The sequence below is a fragment of the Melanerpes formicivorus genome, unplaced genomic scaffold (assembly GCF_026170545.1).
Source record: "Melanerpes formicivorus ecotype bairdi unplaced genomic scaffold, bMelFor1.0.p_v2 SCAF_2, whole genome shotgun sequence".
Classification (NCBI taxonomy): Eukaryota; Metazoa; Chordata; class Aves; order Piciformes; family Picidae; genus Melanerpes; species Melanerpes formicivorus.
Genome location: NW_027142354.1, coordinates 29,961,677 through 29,981,798, shown reverse-complemented (window position 1 = coordinate 29,981,798; position 20,122 = coordinate 29,961,677). Strand labels below are relative to the sequence as shown.

The following is a 20,122-nucleotide window of genomic DNA, read 5'->3' as shown; positions in this document are numbered from 1 at the left end:
AGTGTATTAATTATTTTAGATGAAAATACACAGGCAGGTATTCTTACTTAAAAGATGTATTATTCCTCCTTATAGTAGACCTACCACTGTAAATTAAAACAATAAAGATCGCACCCCAATCAAGCCACATAAAGCCTAAAATTTGTGAAGCAAGCAGCCCACACAAAATCACAAGATAACTAAAGCCCAGCATAATTATATAACCTTGTATAACTGACTCCTCCAAACCCAGAAACACTCTTAATTATAAAACTAACTTTGGAGGCAACGTGGAAGCTATGCTACCATAAGATATGGGGAAGGAGTTCAAGTGGCCTAGTTTCCACAAGAAAACTCAGAACAAATGAGCACTGCAAGTATTATTACCTTAAGAATTTTTGGAGCATGTCATGAGGTTCATTACGCAGTATGACTATAACATCAGATTACTTTGCAGTTTGCAGAATTCATGTTGTATCTTATTAGAATATTATAAACCTAAACACCTAGGTTTTAATTTTCAAACCTTATTTTTACTTTGGGATTAATTTTTTAAAATACATACTTACATAACAGAAACCATGTAACACAGAACTTTTAGAGACGTCGTAACAACTTTCGTCTTCAACCTCCAAGGTTAAGCACAAAATTTTGCACTATTTCTGAAAACTCCCAACCCTGAGAGTTTCAGTTATAAAAATTAAGTCCCAGGATATCATTTCACCATGAACAACTGAAGAAACACATTGAAATTAAGAAGGCTGCAGTCAAATCCCATGCAACTGCATAACCATGGGAACATTCTCCTTAGGTGAATGTTCTCACACCGAAGATGGACTATAATGGAGAAATAATCTAGCCTGTGATTTTTCAAATTTGCAAATACTTCTTTTGTTGTTGTGTTTTTTTCAGTTTAAATTCTCTGTTACTCAAGTCCTCACAAAAGCAAGAAAACTGCAGCATCTACAGGGCAGGTTTCTCAAACACCAGTGTAAACTATCATGAATATTCAGTTATAACATCTGTTGGGTGAGCATCGCTAGACTGCCTACCATGACAGGACGATCAGCAAATCTCTAGCTAGACACCAGTGCTGTGAGAAGCTAACTGTAACACCATCTAAGACCTAAAGTAGCAACACATACTTAGACTCCTATGTTCCTGTTGCCTCATACCCTGATTCAGAGCATCCCAAACAAACCACAGCTGAAACAGATCAAATGGGAAGAAAACAGTACACTTACATACATCCTTCACCCATAGTTCTGAAGCAAAATATAAAACAAAATTCTGCAGAAATGTTTCTGTGAAGCACTTCTGCCTAGAGGGGCTTACATCAGCAAATCCTTCAAAGTCTTTATACTGGCCCCCAGCTCAAGAGAAGAATAACTGACTTTTAAACTCTCTGCTTGCCTCAAAAGTTGACAAAGGGAATAACAACTTCCAAGAGAAGCAGCATCAATGTATAACTGCTCTTCATAACTGCAATCATCCGCTGAAGATTTTACCAATCAGCTAGTGAATGTCATGACAGTTTACCCTTGTCTCTGACAGGGAGAACACTCCTACCATTGACATTCAAAAACATTTTCCTATTCTGATGGTCAGTTTATCTCAGGAACAGATTTATGACAAATAAATGAGAGTATTACAAGCATAAATGCCATGTTATTAATATAATTTACACTCTCATAGAAGGAACTTCATGACTGTTACACTGAACAAGTATACGGACAATTTTGAAGAACAAAACCTAGTTAAATAAGGAAGCTAAAATGCTAAAAAACATACCAGAAGAGGCTTCCAGTCTTTCTAATCTGCTGATCAACCAATCAAGAGATCCAGAAAACTGAGCACAGTTTTTACGATTCCCTCGAATCAGAGCCGCTATTGGGGAATAGAGAGAAAAAGAAATAATTACAATTATAAATTCATTTAAATGAAACAAATCTCTGTCTTGCCTTGACAGGAATGATTCACTAAGATTCTTATCTTTAATTATTTATGTTCTTCATTTAAACTTAAATAATGTGAGTGACACTTAGATTTAAGCATAAGAAATACCCTTGGCATGAAGCTGACATTTAAAGTATTTGAATTATTTTGCCTTTCAATCATCTCAATAATCCCTGAAAAATACACAGATGATTTCATAAATGCAGCTCAGCAGAAGTTTGAGAATGGTTAGTATTCAGTGGTTATAAAGCTATGCACTAGAGGAGACACACAGCCACTTAGCAATGAAAACAAACAAAAAAGACCAAGAGTTGCCTCTTTTATTGCCCACTACTCTGAACAAGACTAGCATCCCGTTTTAGAGAAACTAAACCCAGGATATGGTCAGTCGTATATTAAAATCACATCATTATATATACTCCTGTACATTCTTTGGTGATACAAAAGAATCGGAGTTCAGAGTGATAGCATGTATTTGTAGTAGAGGAAGGACAAACATAGATATATGGTAATGAATTTACATTGGAAGAGTATAGATTTAGATTGAATATGAGAGAGGAATTTTTTGATGATGAGGGGATAAAATTATGGAGAGTGGTAGAGTGACAACATCAGGCAGCTCTCTCAACACTCTTGGCTGCATCTCATCAGGCCCCATGGACCTGTGAATATTCAATTTATGTAACTGATCCTTAACCCAGTCTTCATTGACTAGTGGAGAGTCTTCCCTCCTCCAGGCTTCTTCTTCATCACCCAGGGTCTGGAATTCATTGGGGAGTTCAGTCTTAGGAGTAAAGACTGAAGCAAAGAAGGCATTCAGCATCTCTGCCTTCTCTGCATCCTCAGTTATCAGGGCAGCCTCCTCATTCAGCAGTGGGCCCACACCTGCCTTATTCGTCCTCTTCCTCTATTTAAAGAAGCCCTTCTTGTTCTCTTTAACTTCCATTGCTTATTTTAATTCCAAGAGAGCTTTAGCCTTCCTTGTTGCCTTCCTACATGCCGTGGCAACTACCCCATAGTTCTCCTATGTGAGAAGTCCTTTCTTCCATGAACTGCAAGTTTCTTTCTTCCATGAGATTTCCTTCAGAAGCTCCTTGCTCATCCATGCAGGTCTCCTGGCACATGTACCCAAAATTTTAGGGTGTGTTTAGGGAACATGCATATCTTGGGTTTGCAGGAAGTGGCATTTAAAAATTCACCAACTTTCTTGGGCTCATTTACCCTCCAAAGTCTTAGTCCACAGGATTCCTGCAAGTATATCTCTGAAGAGTACAAAGAATACAGTTGGAGCCACTCTGGTACCTGCCCGCTGGAAGGCGCAACAAAGATAAGATTGTTGTAAATGACCCACCTGATGTGTCAGCTCTGCCCATCAGATAGCACACCTGGCAGTCACATATGCATTAATGTGACTAGGCTGTGGGCCATGAGGAAGCTGTGATTAAAAGAACTGAATGAAAAACACTGAGCTATACCAGTTTAGGTTGGGGAGCACCACTATGGCTCAGCCTGGATGCAGCAGTCCAGGATATCTCACCACCACTACCAAAGGCTGTAAGAGAGAACTCCACTGCCAATATGACACGCTGGAAACATCACCAGACAACACAAGCTGAAAAGGACTTGGACTTTGGGATCTTTCCCTCCTTTCCTCCAGCTGAGGACAGCACACACCAATAAAAAACACAAATTCTCTGACCTCTCTTCCTCTCTCCCTCCTCTCCTCCAAGCCAAAGAGGCAGCACCTTTCCTCAGACTTCCTCCATCCAAAGAAAGCATCTCAAGGAGGGAAGGAGGGGGGTGATAATATAATTCCTTTTCTGATCTCTCTCTTTTTCTCCATTTTTCCTCCCCCTCTCTCTCTCCCACCCCTTCCCTGGGTGGTATACTTCCATTCCTGCTCTCCCTCTTTTTTTCTCCATTTTCACTCCCTCTCTCTCTCCCCCCCCCCCCCTTTCATCCCTTCTTCTGTTCACTTTATGTTTCAACAAAAAGCCTCACTTTTGATATTTGGCCTTGTTTGTGCCTTAATTTCACAACACAGGAATGTTTTTAAAAAGAACTAATATGTCTCTCTCCCCTCCTCCGGACTGAGAAAACGATATGCTGCATATTCTTATTTCCCTAAGATTATTTGGCTATTTCAAGAAAACAAGATGATGTACCTATTTTGCTTATGGAAAAGCCTTATAACAGTACTATACATAGAATTCCTGCCTCAATGGCCCTGCTTTCTCATGAGGTAGTAAGGAGAATTTATGTGGAGTGAGGTGTGCTGTTGTAATTTCATTTTCTGTGTCTTTGAATATGAAGGACTGTAAGTTTTCAGTATGCCTTGCACATTAAATACTACTGGATAAAAGGTCAGACCTCACAGCTCTTAATTTGGGAACTAGCATTAATAAGATCTTTTTACATCTCTGTATCTAATTACTGAAATCGATAACCATAAATGGCACAAAACAACTCCAACATTATAGCTTTGTTTTCCAAACATTAATTAAAAAGCTCACAATAAATAAGTTTCAATGCCACACACTGAGTAGCAAAGAGAAAATCAAATATTTTAAGTACCGATAATAAATGAGCGCTAAAATACAGATAAACTAGTATGTGATCATGTTTCACAATGCATGCTCACAAAAGATTAAATAATATGCACACTACATTCAGCTGGGCACTTTCTAACCACTTGACTCACTTTAGTTTACAAACTCAATATTCAGTTGTGAAGTTTTTAATTGACACATAACATAACATTATTTGTACACGTTTTCAATACCAACATTTTCAGGAATAATACTTAGTCTAAATTATACATTAACAGCTTTACTTTACTGCAAAGCAAGATAGCAATCCTGCAGTATGACTTTGTCCAAACTCAAGCATTAGACAAATGTGCAAGATTAAAGGTAAGCAAGCCCTCACTTTAGGGCTGATGTGTTACTGAAAGAAAGCAGCATAGGCACACTAATGTAGACTAATTGTGTAATTAAGTGATACTAATTAGATATTTGACCAAGACACCAAGTAACACTAGAGAAGATATTATGAATTTTTTCAAGGACTGCAAGTAGACAAGATCTTCATTATATACTGTATTTAAAAGCACCTGAACCATTCCATGGCACACTGTACCCTCATATAATGCTATGGTCGCTAATCATTATTGACAACAAGGTCTTGGTTACAGAAGTTTCAGACTGATGCTGCAGTTTTGCAGCCAATTGTGTGAAAAAATACAGACTTCTACAAAACTGACTGAAATGTCATGGCTCACAAACACCAGTGCATTCACCTGTATTTTATTCATACATTTTTGAGCAGTATACAAGACACATCAGCAATACTATGGTAAGTAAAAGCAATTGACCATTTAATTGAAGTCAGTAACATGCTATTTATAATAATAAATATTATTAGAAACATCACATTATTTAAATATGTTCTGTGGATTTTATTTTGAAGTACATGCAAGGAACTGAAAATACACAAATCTTGTTTCTACACAGTAGAAATTCTTTTCTGTTACAACAGGTATTTGTTCCTTGTTATCTGATTATTACTTTGAGCTAAACCAATTCAGGTAACCCATAATAAGCCTTACCTAGTAATTCATACAAAGAATTCAGAATAGATTTCCATGCTTCTCCAGCTTCCTTCCCAGCTACATCTGCAAAATGAGCTGCACTGCTGTATACATTCAAGCGATCGATACATTCAAGAACAAGGTTGATCATACCCTAAAAATGGAAAGGCTCATATTGTCAGAGAAAAAAAATAATAGCATTGTTTAGGTGCAAATACATACCATTTTCAGAAATCTAAGAAAGGAAAACATGAAAGGCAAAACATAAGAATATATACCGAGATTCACACAAGTAAAGTAAGCAATCCCTATGGAAAGTTTTCCTTGACTGCGATAGTAAAATTTTACTATTTAGGATGGTCACAATAAAAAAAAAAAAAACAAAAACCACCACATCCTTCAAAACTTAATTTTAGGCAAGTTTATATTCTGGAATATATTTAGGCATCTGACTTAATATAGGAAATTATCATTACCAGAGAAATAATGGGCAATATTATCAAAACACTTAAAGCATTCTGCATCAAGAGATTTAACTGTAACAGAAGAAGTAATACACATGAGTAAATTATGCTTAGAATTCAGGGCACAAAGTCATATTAATACTGCCTTCCCCCCCCCCCCCCCCCCCCCAATACAGCCTTAAATCCATTTATTTAAGTATATAGGAAACCAAATAGATCTAAAGAGACTATAAATGTAGCGAATCATTTGACTATTACATGACAAAAAAAAGCACTGCAAGTATGCTCCAGATTAGACAACAATGCTAGTGACACTGAGAAATAATGCTTGCAGAGAACATAGTAGAAAATCAGGAATAAAATAGAGAAGTACCTCTTCCTGGAAGAGGTTCTGGCGATTCTTCAGTGCGCGGAGCCTGTTTTGTTTGTCTTCATGCTCCAAAAGGTCACCAGGGGGGTGAAAGTAGCCAATCAAGTCCTGAAGGCTCAGACTGACTGACTCAATAGGCAAATCAATGGTGGAAGACTTCACTTTCTTGTTGAGAGCATCAAGGCCCCTACAAGAAGATGCAAAGTCTCCTGAGAATTTGATATTAATGCATTTGATCATTTAAACTATTTATTGGTTTAAAAGCAAAGTTTGTTTACATGTTAAAGCTCAATGAATTTTCTGACAGCTATGTAACTTCTCAAAAATTATTTATGTCTGACCCATTCTTTACTTTATAATTCACCCCTCCCTTCCCATCAAACTGGAAGCATAAAAAAATAGTTTCTCTTACATTTTTTTAAAATACTGAAATCACATTTTAATAGCCTTCCTATGCATTTAGTAGCATCAAAGGCAGATCAAAAGATCAAGAGAAGTTACTGCAACCTTGTTCAAAGCAGCATGAGGCTGGAGTAGACAGACATGAAAGAACTAGCCCTACAGAGATGAAGAGGCCACAGCTAGTCCATAGAGGCTCTTAAGCTGTTCTTCAGCCATCTTCACTGCTGGAAGTTCTTCCTCACACTTTGTCCCAGCATTTCATTAGCCATTTGGTTTCCCTGCTGTGCAGTTCAGTCTTGGCCTTGCCATAGTCTAAAAATCACCATTTCCTAGAAGTAGGGGGCAGACTGTTCTCACACATGTTGCACCTGTCCCATACCTAGCCAAGTCCCCAGTAAACTCAGCACTGTGCTTTATGGAATCCTGAGGTACCTTTCTTTTCCATTTAAACCTCACCTTCTTTGAAATGTGGCTGTTTCAGCTGAGACCTCACCAGTGCCATGCAACAAGTCTAAGAAGAGGGCTTTCACTCACACCTTTCTGGCTCCCACATGAGCCAGGTAGTGGGCAGGGACTTGGGAGGGCAGCTGCACTAGCCAGGGGCTGCAGCAAGCCTGCCAGAAACTTCTGGAAGCAGCAGGAAGGGCCACGAGAGGTAGAGAAACCGGGTGTGCTGACAGCCTGCAAACATAGTACCCAGTCTCAGAGCGCTGGGGAAGTGGCAGAGGATCCTGAAATTCTCTGCAGGAACCAGCCAGGGCCCTGAAGATCTGGGAGAGGAGCAGCCCTGAAGGGGGCCAACCCTGGTGGCACACAGTGGGGGAGAGTAGAAGGGGGCTTATTTCACACTCATGATTTGTCTTTTGATTAAGTCCCAGCACTGTCATTGTAAAAAGTTGGGGGTTTTCCTAGCATATTTTTGAGCAAAACCCAGCTATGTAGCAAAGAAGTCCATTTTTTGTTTTCACCAGGGCTCCATTTATGGGACCTAAAGACCACTGAGCTTCAGCTGGCAGAGGACCCTGTCATATCCACAGGAGCACACTCCCAGCCCTACATTCATGTCCTTCTTTTCTTTCATTAGAGCCACCAAAGGACCGTGGCAACCTGACCCCCAGCTGCCCTCATCAGTCTTCTCTCCCAAGCTGCACAGCACACTGATTGCTCCCAGGATATGTATGATACGTCCTATTTTATACTCTGGATTTTTTTTTGCTGGATTAAGAAAACACTGATAAGTACTTGGGGGAAGGGAGGAAGGGATGGAAGATGTTTGGGTTTGTTTCTTTCTTTTAGTCATGTTCAGAAATGGCAGGTCGTTCATTTCATTATAAATGGTGAACAAGGGCTGAAAAACTTTTAAACTTAGGAAACATTTTAAATTCAGTATACTGCTGAATAATAAAACCCTCTTAAAATAAATAATGCAATGTTTCAAAAAGATCAATACAAATGTTATCTTTAAACCTTAATTTTTATTGTAAGCACATTATCTGAAGTGCAATTTTTCTACTGACTTAATGGGAAAGAACTGAGGCACACATATGAGAATAATTTTGATTCTCTCCAGTTCATCGTTTTCTTCCTGGAGCAGCATCCTGCCAAAATGAAATTGTTAAACACTACCTTGGACTCCCTGTGCACTCTGCAAAAACCTCCACTGCAATTTAGCTGTATCTTGATTTGTGAAACCTTATCATTAAATTGTCTTTCTCTGACCTTATCTTTCACAGTATTCTTAGAAGCTTCTAAGAAAATCTGTTATTTATTAAGTGACCTAGGGCTTGCATTTCTTTTTTTATTTTAACTATCGTGCAGTAGGCAAGAGATTTTCTCTGCTGTTAAGTACCTGGGTAAATGTTTTTCAAGAAATTGGCATGTCTATGTCTCTGGCCATGCAACTGATTAAGGACATGGTTGATTCAGGTCCCCATCTTGCATATTGTGACAAATGTGCTCCTGTGAAATAATTCCATATTGTCTTATTGCCTATCACTCTTTTTCCAAAGCTAGTGACAGCAGTAAGAGGGGTCTTTCATCATTTATTAAAGTTACAAAGTTACAAACATTTGAGAATTAGCATTTTATCAGTGCTATTTAAAAGAACAGTTCAAGTAGGAAGATAAATGTAAACGGCATAAATCTTGCAGTATTTTTAAATAGATAACATACTATTAAATATTACAGAATATTAAATAAAATTGAACACTATGAACTAAGCCCAAGCCAGGGAGCTACATCCCTTCCTGTCCTGCTGCCATCTCAGCAGAAGACAGCCAACAACCAAAAAACCCAGAACCCAAAAACAGCAACCAGAAGAAGAAGCTTCCCATGATATAATCCAAACTTCAAACCCGTAATACTTTGCTCCAACCAGCACTTTCATTTTGAAGCTGGCATGAGGCAGGATAGTACAAACAGCAGCAGACTAAGACTCAACCTATGACAACAGTTCTACAGTTATCTCCTCCTTCCAGGATTTTCAAGTAAGAGCACTTTTAAAAACCATACTTAGAAAAGACAGCAAAGTATGGCAAGGAAAAATCTCTCTTTATGTTTTGATTACATTTTCATTATGTTTATGCATACAAATCAAGGTTGAACAATAATATTAGAAGATAGAGAAAATAAAATGACCAATACCTCTCAAGGTACATCTCTGTTGATAACACATAGAGTATTGGCATAAAGTTTGGCTTGAGAAGTAATCACCTGTTTTTTTTCTGAGGGCTAAATTGTTAGCTGTTGTGTTAAAGGACAGCTTGAATAAAATAGAAGGGGAAAAATGAAAAGGGAAGAAAATACCATTTGAAAAGCACACCTTATAAACCTGTTGAAGAGGAAGACTGTACTACGGATGACACGTGCGGTACGGGATTCTTCATTCTGAGATCTGGACAATGTTAAGCCATCATCCATGTGACCTTCATGGTGCATTATTGCCTGAAAATGCAAAAATAAAAAGTGGTCACTGCAAATGTGAAATGTCTTACAAATAAGAAGTATGAAAACTCATATAGTAAAGGCAGGCTACAAAATTAAGAAGTCACATACAAAAAGAATGCAGTTAAAAACACGATTGTATGTTTTATTTCCTCATGTCCATGGCACAGAGTACTGAGCCAGCAGGGTCAGTGCCATAATATTCTCAAAGCCACATTTTCTGTAAGCAATTCACATTATTTAAAAAAATATTAAAAATCACAAATCTGTTGCCAACTTTAAAAATAGTTCCCTTACATAGCACCAGAACACTAAAGTACACAGATGGTCAAATGAAGTGTTCATTTCCAATAGTCCTACTGTCCTTTTCTGATCATGCTTTGTGACATGGGTCTGAAGGTATTCAGACTTAGCTATTTTAAACTATTTTAGGTTAGAATCTTCTTTATTACACACACATTACACACATATATACATTATTATACACAAATAATTTAGTAAGTATTTTGAATCACTTTGGAATTATTTGAGTTTTATGTAAGTATATTCATTATAACAATTATTATTACAATTATCAATCATATTGTCATTATAATCACTAACATTTTATGTATATAAAACCTATTTCCTAAATATTATACTAAATATTTATAGGAAAAATACATGGGTTTATGTATATATATACATATCTGATATAGACACATACATATATATGAAAAAATATAAGGTGTGACCTTCCAAGTGCACCAGATGTTGCTCTAGCTTTGTACCTTTGTCATGTAAAACAGTCGCAGAAAATTGGAAAAAACATATATTTTTTTTTATCTTATTTTTTAAAAGAAGGCTAAAGCAGTATTTCCTTGTAGAGAAATTATTTCCTGCAAAGGAAAAGCGTTTACAATAAACACTAACACAAATGTAGCTTCTGGAAGATGTGTTAAGTTGTAAAAGAATCTTTTTTCCTGTTTCATTATGTTGAAATAGCATTCTATTTGGCATTGGCTACTTTTTAGAAGAAGAAATCCACCAGGGCTCAAGACTTAACATTTCAACCCTAAAGGTAATACACTCACAACATGGAAAAAATTACTTTGAAATAAAAGCCTTTTCAATCCAAAGAGCACACTGAAGAAAGACTATGAATAGTATTTTAGTTTAACATCAAATATATTCAGATTAATCAGTGTTGTGGGTTAATGTCTACAGGCCAACTTGTATACTTGGTTTTACTTCCAGTTTAAGAATTCAAACCATCATGTAACTTTTCAACATATGACTTAAAAAGAAACAACCTTTCAAAATGAATCAGACAACATGCTTAGAATACTTGAAGCAAAGAAATTAGTTGCCTCCAGTAGTTCTCCCCAGCTGCCCTATCAGACTGTGACTGAACAGAATGCGTTTTATTTACAGTCTTACCTTCCGCTGCAGAGAACCCATTCTTACAGACTTTGCATCAGCAGATTGGTAAGTGAGCCATAAACCTGTATCTACATGCTGTATGAAGCATATTGAATCCCCATATTTTATTTCAGGTGCACCCATTCCATCCACCTCTTTTCTTGTCCCTATGTCCAACTTTTCCTGAAGAAGAAGAAAAAAAGGGTATACAAGAATAACCAGTATGTTAGTAACGTCATATAATATTAAACAATAGTCCAAAACAGGACCTAAATGAATACTTGAGATCCATCTTTAATGAAATGGTTTTTAAAAAGGTGAAAGTTTAACTTGTAGTTAAAAATGTGAGGACAATATCACAGTATCACAGTATCACTAAGGTTGGAAGGGACCTCGAGGATCATCGAGTCCAACCTGTCACCACAGACCTCATGTCTAGACCATGGCACCAAGTGCCATGTGGCACCAAGTGCCAATATGGGGAGAGAGATCCCACCCACCCAAAACCTGGGCTTGTTATACTATGAATGCTTGATGTATTAATTTCACCTGCCTAGGAAAGGACCACAATCATAATCAACAGTACATGTCATTACTGAAACTTGAAAGCTTACAAAACACCAAATACATCAAAGCCCCTGGCTGAAACAGGCATTAACACCCAGAAGCTTTTCCTTGGGCATTTTTTATTTTCCCCAGCCTGGAAAAAAAGAGCACTTCCTTAAAATTTGTTGCCAACTGTCACAGAGAGACAGCCTCTAGTCTGTCACTGCCCATTACTGCACAACAATGGGCTCAGTATATCCTGAGAGAAGTAACCCATTTCTGTGTGTTTGTAGCCAGCCTGCTGACATGCTACAAAAGAAGAATGACATGGCCATGCATCAGTCCAGCTGGTGTCCTATACAGTCAGCAATCATTTCAGAAGATAAAATTTAGTATTCCGAACAAAACTCTAGTCTGTATTAAAGTGTTCACTGATATCTAGATCTTTTAAGAACCAACTCTTTCTCCACAGACATCAATCAATTTATAAAACAGCCTATGCCTCCTGGTTCACAGCAGATTATCCATTTAATCTCTCCAAGATCTTATGGTTCAACTGGCTGATCTTTTGTCTGGTTGCACTAGCTGTCAAATCCAATGGCAAATATGGAAAACATATATTACAAAGGAGAAATATATATCTTGTTAACTATAGGAAGGGTGTTAACATAGTTGTGCCCAAAACTAGCTAGTTGGACCAGCCTATTCCTCAGTCTGTCACCATTAGTTTCATTTTAGGCAAAAATCTTCTCCATTGAGAGTAACCAAAACCACAGAACCATTAGTTCTGATTCATGTGATCAAGTTATTGACAGAAAACTACTCATCACTCTTCTGAGAAGAGAGGCAATACATTACACTTGTAGCCACTGAAGCTGAGACTACTATAATGTGCAATAGCTGTTTTGCTTTCCCTTTCACAGCTTCAACAGTGGAGGCAGGTAGCTTATATCTTCTCAACATAAGACATTTTACCCCTGTCCTTGTTTAGGGCCGGACAGATCCTCTATTGCCCCTGAAAGGAACAAAAGAATGACACTCACACATATGGATTGGAAAGTGATGGAGAGTTTAAATGGAAAAGTAATTAGTGTTTTACAGAAACTACAAAGCATAGTGGCAAGATATCCCAAAGCGTAGAGAGTCACTTCCAGCACACCCAAAGGTTGCCAACACTTCCCTTCTCCCCACCTGAGGGTATACCCAAAACCCCCAGGGCTTTTTCTTTCCCTCCGCACCCCGCCAGGCTAGTGTCAGGCTGGCCAGGTTTGTGACTGCCCTCCCTCTTCTCCTCCTGTCATCAGGCCTAGCCAGGGCTAAGAGGCCTTGAGATATTCCCCCACTGTTACCCAATAGGGAGCATCTCCCATGGGAGCAGAGAGGGAAGAAAGAGGAAGAGAATGACTTTGCAGATGGATTTATAGGGTACAGGATTTATGGGTATGACATACACAGCTTCCTGTGTCCACCTACTGGGTTGGACACTCAGAACACCAGAGGCGTAGCTTATGTGGCAGCAACAGGAGGCACCCAGCCTAAACTGCCACAGCCCCTCCCCAAAGGAATAAAATAAAAACACACACAGAACTGCAAAGTTAAATGGAAATACTATTCACAACTATATACAACAATACCAAATACATAAATTCATATTCAGCCTTGGCCCAGGTCTCCAAAATCTCACTAGGGCAGAACCTTCCAAAAAATCTTTCCCCCAGCCAGGCCCAAACACCAAAGCTCAATGTCCACCCTGCCCCTCATGCCTCCCTGCCTCCCGCCTAGGCCCAAAACTGTGTAGTGAAAATTAGCCAGACTGCTCGAGGCTGAAAGCCCCCCTCAGAATACCAGAGATAAGAGCTTGGCATGCACTGGGAGCAGAGGAGGAGAGAAAAAGGGCAGAACAAACTGCAAACCCCCTTCATATAGGCAACATGCAGCCTGATGGGAATTAAATAACACAGATTACAATTTTCTGGTGTCCACTCCCAGGACAATCTGGTCCTTCTAGAGAAGTTTTCTCTATGGTTAAGACATCCAGTCTTAAACCCACAACAGAGGTGCACCAGTGAGCCTAACTCCTTGTATTCTGCTTCTGCATGTGCTCACACATGCCTGAATAAGAAGTTGCTTCATTTTAACCACTGTTCAAAAAACTTATCTGTGAAAATTGCAGGTCTATTCTAGGCCATACACTCAAGGTCCAAGATAATCCTCTCAGCCAAATACAGCTTCCATTTTCTCTGCTTCTCACAATCAGGCACAGAGGGCAAGTCAATTACTTCAGTTCTCCAAACTTCTAAATGTTCTATCCTATTACAATCAGGAAAGACAGGGAGAATGACTACAGAACATAAATGTGCCTTGACAATTTGGGGAGACAGCTTTGCAGGAAAATGTGACAAAGACTGTGGGTTTAAAATGAATAGTAAATAATCTCTAATTTACTAAAGGACTTTTTGTAGTATTTAATAATGGAAAGCAGATACTCTGTAACTAGATTTTCACTCTACAATTACAAATGTATTTTGAAGCGCTTAAAAATTAAAAGAAATACTCAAATGAAATTTTTATTATTGTTATTTCTCATAACATTAAGCCTATAGGTATAACATATTCATCAATGTAGACTATCAAAATGTTTCCAGAACAAGCTGTTAATTTCACTACCTTGTAAATGCCAGATTGCTTAAGCGCTGTAATTATTAAAATATTGTTGATTAATACATGGTAAAAATCTATTTATTAATACATCTGATGGCAATCACCTGTCCACTGAGACCGTGGACAGGAAAAGTAGACTTCCTACAGAATGTATAAACATGTGCACATGCTATATATGGAGAAGGTGGGCTGTCCTGTGGAAGAGTTTGAAGGAAATAGGTCAGTGACATGGCAGAACTGTGCTGGGGAGAAAGGGAACATGTGATACTTGCATGGAAAAGAAATAAATAGGTTATCTGTGGGCTTGGGGAAGGGAAGCATAAAGCTGACTATCATGTGGGGGATGAAAGAAATGGACTGCTTATAGCAGAGGTGAACAAAACTGTAGCAGGTCCCAAAACCAGATTTGGCAACCTTGGCAGCCAAGGTTTACCAACATCAGTCCAAATTATCTCTCACAGTACAGACATTTGGTCCACTTCTCAAGCACAGCTGAAGAAAGAAATGTTCAAGGCCAGGCTGGATGGGGCTTTGAGCAACCTGATGAAGTGGAATTTGCCCCTGTCCGTGACAGGGCCATTGGAACTACATGATTTTTAAGGTTCCTTCCAATCAAAACATTCTAGGATTCTGTGAAGATTTCAATGGAAAAGTGATATTAAGGTAATGGTTTTTATCAAAAGAATCAATATTTAGCAAATACAAGAGAGAAAAATATTTCCACAGAACTCAAACACTACAAACTCAAGTCCATACAAGAGTCATCTGTTTGGGGAATAAATTGTAGATATAGGTGGACCATCCTATGAGTGAAGTAGGATTACAAAAGAGAAAGAATTTTCTGAATTTCAGGTGTTTGAAAGTCAATGTAGTTCACATTTAATGGTAACTATTAAGGCAATATATAACACAACCAGACCACAAAGCTCAGTTCTGTGCGGGGGTGGGGGTGGGTGTTGGTGTTAAAAAAAAATAAAGAGACTATTAGATCTTCAGGACAACCACATATTCTGAGTGTTGCTTGGCTTGTGATATTTTTAGGATTTCACATCTTTTTTTTGCTAAGATATTGAAAGACTTTTAAAATGTAAGAAGCCTCTAATCTTTGAACAGCTGTACCAGAATGTTGTGTTTGGGGCGGGGGAAAGTACACATGCATGTGTGTGCACAATGCTTCCAGCATCTGAGAAAAGCATTGTGATTCACATAAGACATCTTATAAAAAAACTTCAGCTCTCTGGTTTGCTTCTGCTTACTTTTAAAATGCAGTACTGGCAGCTAATGTGTTTAAAATTATGAATAAGACCTTTGCACCTGAATCAGTTACCATTTGGGCTAACTACATGCAATAATACAAATTAAATGTTGGATGGTGTGTCCATACATAATTGGGAGAAAAGAGACTCCTAAAGCTGCTTATCTTCTCTACAGAAGCCTTTCTATGATTTCAAAATATTTATTTAATGCTCTTTTCAAGAGAGGGAAAGCAGCTAAAATTTTCAATGCCTGTAATCTAATAAAATGAAGTATGAGACTCCTTTTAGAAGTCTTAAGCAGAAGACTGGATTCATCTTCAGCAATGAAGACTAAATCAAATAATCCTTCCCTGTTCCTTCTCCATAATTCTTTCAAAGTAAGTCTTTAGTTAAAATGAGTGTTGATATCCACAAAATTATATCAAATATTGTATTTCAAACTATCAATTCCTTTGAAAATCCATATTTAAATATCAGTAAGATTGTATCTGATTGGATTCTGATTAGGTTATAGAATCCTCTTAAAATACACTTGCATTACTTCAAGAACTGATTACCATAAAATGTTTCTACATGTCCCAAAGCCTTTTATCTTTACTGTGCTCATCACAGAATAAGTTTGGTCACTTAATGACAACTAAATAAAAAGAACTTGACTTTTTAATTTGAACATGATAGAACAAAATCACTTCAAAAACTAAATCCTCTAAATAATTCCACATAAGACTTCCAAATTTATGTGAAAAAAAAAAACCACCAACCCCCCCCAAACCAACCAAACATAAAAAAACTGCACATGCCAACAACAATAAATCAAGAAACTTCAAATACAACATTGCCTAATCCCCAAAACACATATGTATCCATTGCTTTGATAATAGAGATGAACCACCACCTCCATAACAGAGATGAACCACCTCCACAATAGAGATGAACCACCACCTCCATAATAGAGATGAACCACCTCCACAATAGAGATGAACCACCACCTCCACAATAGAGATGAACCACCACCTCCACAATCGAGATGAACCACCTCCACAATAGAGATGAACCACCACTTCCACAATAGAGATGAACCACCACCTCCATATGAGCCAAAGATACACTCTATTGCTAATAAACCTTCCTTCAAGTATTTTTTTACTACATATATTTTTTACTACAGTATTTTTTTTTAAATACATGTAGCAATAGAGTGCAGTATATGTTTCCACTCTTTTTGGATTAACCTTACTGAAGACTCTTATCTTGAGAATCAGTGAATAAATTACTTCGTCCCTCTTTGAAGGAGAAAAACTACTGAGACCTACAGTAAATGTAAAAAGAGTTTCCCAATATAGTTGCACTGCATTGTCCTAAAATATTTAGGTATTTCCAAGGCTCTTCTAACTGGTTCCAAAAAAATGCATTCTCTGGGTCTCAAACACTCACCTGAATTAAAGCCTTTGTGATCAGATACAAAAGTCTAGATTACTGCTTTCAGTGATTTTTTTTGTCTTCCTAAGCAGACAAATAACTAAAAACATATCAAGTAAATGCTACAGAGAAGTTATTGAATAATGCTGTTTATTATTACTATATATTTTCAAACTTTTTTTTTAAAGAGAATCAACATTATTTTAGGAAAATTTCCAGCAACATCATGCTGCAGGTGAAAAATATGAGAAATGAAAGGATATTAAAGAATTTATCACAGCAGTATTTTGAACTGTTTACACACTACACAAAGTACTGTTCTGAACTTGAAATGCTTATTCAAAGTGTCAAATGAAGATTAAAACTATAGTAGCTTTAAATTAGAATACAGTAAAGTATCTGATGAAAGAAATCACGATTTTCCAGTTTAATTTAAATAACCCACAATACTGTAACTTTTCCCTGTCAGCCAGCAGTGAAGTACCAGGGAAGTTTCTCAGAAAAATAAGTAAGAAATAAGGAAACTGGTCAAAAGTGGACAAGCAGTACAAAAAAAGCCAAACAAAGAACCGACAAACAGCTAGACAGCATTACTCAAAGAAGATACGGTAAAAGAAGGTTTCTGATTATTAATTGCATATAGATAGAGAGATGTGGTTTGTTTTTTTTTAATCAGTGAAAATTAAGAAGGCTCCAACAATTCATGCAATAGGAAATATCTAAATTTTGCTTACTTTAAAGACTGGAATTACTACTGGTTATATTAATGCTACACTGATTCCATACCTTGGAAGACCGAAGACAGAATGCTGTAGACTTTACATCCGCTTTCTCTTTCTCTGTAAGAAGAAGACTGTTGTCATCCAGGAGACTTAGATATTTTCCTGTTGTTATATGTCTTAGTCTGAATGGCTGTCCCCATCTAATGTGGCTGCCACTCCACCTAAGAAAGTTCATAGGAAATGTTTGGGGTTTTAAAATGAAACATAGATTTTATCTAATGGCAAAAATATTTTAAAGTATTGCCAACTACTTGGTAAAAGAATAAAGTTCTAAATCTTGTATTATCAGCAAAAATGACTACTTTTTTATTATCTCCTATAAAACATTCTAATAGTCTTAAACTCTTCCTTTGCACAGATTGCCTTGGTTCAGACTGAACTCATGTTGAGAGAAGATACAGACCGCCTACATAAAAGGAGGCTTATGCTGTACAGAAAGAGCTTAGATCTGCCAGTTCCCTCTCCAACATTTCATCTACCAGCAGCTGGGTTTGCTCCCTCTCCCAGAGCACTCTACTTTCAGCAGTCAGTACACTTTAGATACACTCTAATAGTGTTAAAAAAAATTCCAAACCACCAACCTTGTTTTTTCAATCACCTTAAAATAAATCTGCATATATCTTGGATGTATGTATTCATGTACTAGTCTGAAAACCCCTTAAATTAGCATTTACACAGGTTTAAATAGCTTTTGTTTTCCCTGACACATACATGTAAGGCATCAAAGCACTTACCTATTCAATGCAAATATGCATTTGTTTGAGCATGTCTTCCTAAAAGCTAGCTATACTGTATGCAAAGTATGCAAAATCAATTTGGCAGACAGTTTTAAACTCCTGAGGTGTTTAACATGCAAGAGCAATACCTGGCTTTTTTGCTTTATTTAACAGGATTGTTTACACTTCAGTGATTAAATTTCTAAATCTCTTTATGGTATTGGTTTTAAAGAGGCCAAAAAAAGTTGTAAAAAGGAGACGCATTCCCCTCAACTATTTTCTTTAGTAAACTAAATAGTGTCTTCTGTTTAAGCCAAGGGACGAGCACTTTGGGGAGAAAGAAAATATGGAAGTTTAATTTCTTAGAAATTTATTTAATTTTTTTCTGTCTTTCACATAGCAAATTCAGTGTACTCCACAAAAGTACATGTAAATATCAGTATTCCAGCACAACTTCTGTTTCTCAATTAAGTGTGTCAGGTCATGAATCTCAGCTATTGTATTGCTGGGTCTGGTAAAACACATCAGTTGTGCAGTTTTCACACTAGGAGCCATACTGGGGAGCTGCCTTTTGTCCAGTCTGATTCAATTTTCTCATGGACCTAATAGCTATGGACCATAAGGAAAAGGCAATAAATGTTGTGAAATTGAGTCATGCCCCTAGTTCATACCTGCAGGATAGGAAAAAATATTTGTGCTTATAGGAAAAGCCTTTTGAGCAGAAAGGATCTTGTGAGGCCATTTGTCACTACTAAAAAGTTATTTTCTGCAATGTGAGAATACGACTGCTGTCACCTTTTGGGAAAGAAAACACTGAGCAATAGTATCTGGTGTCCCAAAGCAGGACATCTCAAAGGGCATGGTGGTGTTGGTTGGTTGGTTGGTGTTTGTTTGTTTTGACAGTTCTCCACTACAGAGGAGAGCTCAGAAACAAAGATTCTTTCAGAACTGTATAAAACTAACAGAAATAATGTTGTATCCGCAGTCATTCTGGGAAGGAGTAGAACTGACGATGGTCTTCAGGTACACATATGCTGCTATAAATTGAAGCATTTGCGTGACGAGTAATGTGCTTGCAGTTCAGTAGTGAATGTATATAGCTATTAGAATATCATACAGAAAAAAAAATAAATAAGGGAAGCGACCTGCAGGAAAGAGTTTTATTCCTGGGATTTATTTATGTGGGGTGTTTTCCTGGTAAGAAACTCATGTTCCTTAAAAACAAAGACTGCAGCTGCTTTTGCTTAGTTGTTTCGACAATTCTTACCATTTCTTTCAGTCACGTATATTCAAATGTTTACACTTCAAAAGTGTCTACACAATACTTGTCAGTGTGATATGACAGTCGTAATAGCAACCTGTAATTTGCTAAATCCTCACCTTGTTCCACTACCACTGCTTATTAGGGAAGTACATGCAATGAGGAAATTAAAAGGCCAGAAATCATTCCACAGTTTCATTATTGTCATTTAAGCACTCCTAAGGTCAATTTTAGTACAAAGAAAAAATTCCCTGTACTAGCAATGTTTAACATCATCCTATTAAATAAAACTCACACACAGAAAACAGCATCTTTAGAGAGCAACCTTTCCCTAAGCTGCCCTGATTTATCTCTAGAAAAGTTTTATTTGTCACTAG

At 37.4% G+C, this 20,122-nt stretch overlaps 1 protein-coding gene across 6 annotated transcripts in view; it reads right to left on the bottom strand.

The window, feature by feature from the left end:
* The window catches only part of RYR2 (ryanodine receptor 2), a 405,629-nt gene that overhangs the window by 198,370 nt on the left and 187,137 nt on the right, over positions 1-20,122 (bottom strand). For all 6 annotated transcript variants that reach the window (XM_068155143.1, XM_068155152.1, XM_068155161.1 and 3 more), the window contains 6 exons: positions 17,773-17,929; positions 11,123-11,287; positions 9,582-9,703; positions 6,362-6,545; positions 5,543-5,678; positions 1,771-1,866 (listed from right to left, as the gene is read on the bottom strand). In XM_068155143.1, coding sequence (XP_068011244.1) covers positions 1,771-1,866; positions 5,543-5,678; positions 6,362-6,545; positions 9,582-9,703; positions 11,123-11,287; positions 17,773-17,929 — 860 coding nt within the window. The remainder of the gene's footprint in view (positions 1-1,770; positions 1,867-5,542; positions 5,679-6,361; positions 6,546-9,581; positions 9,704-11,122; positions 11,288-17,772; positions 17,930-20,122) is intronic.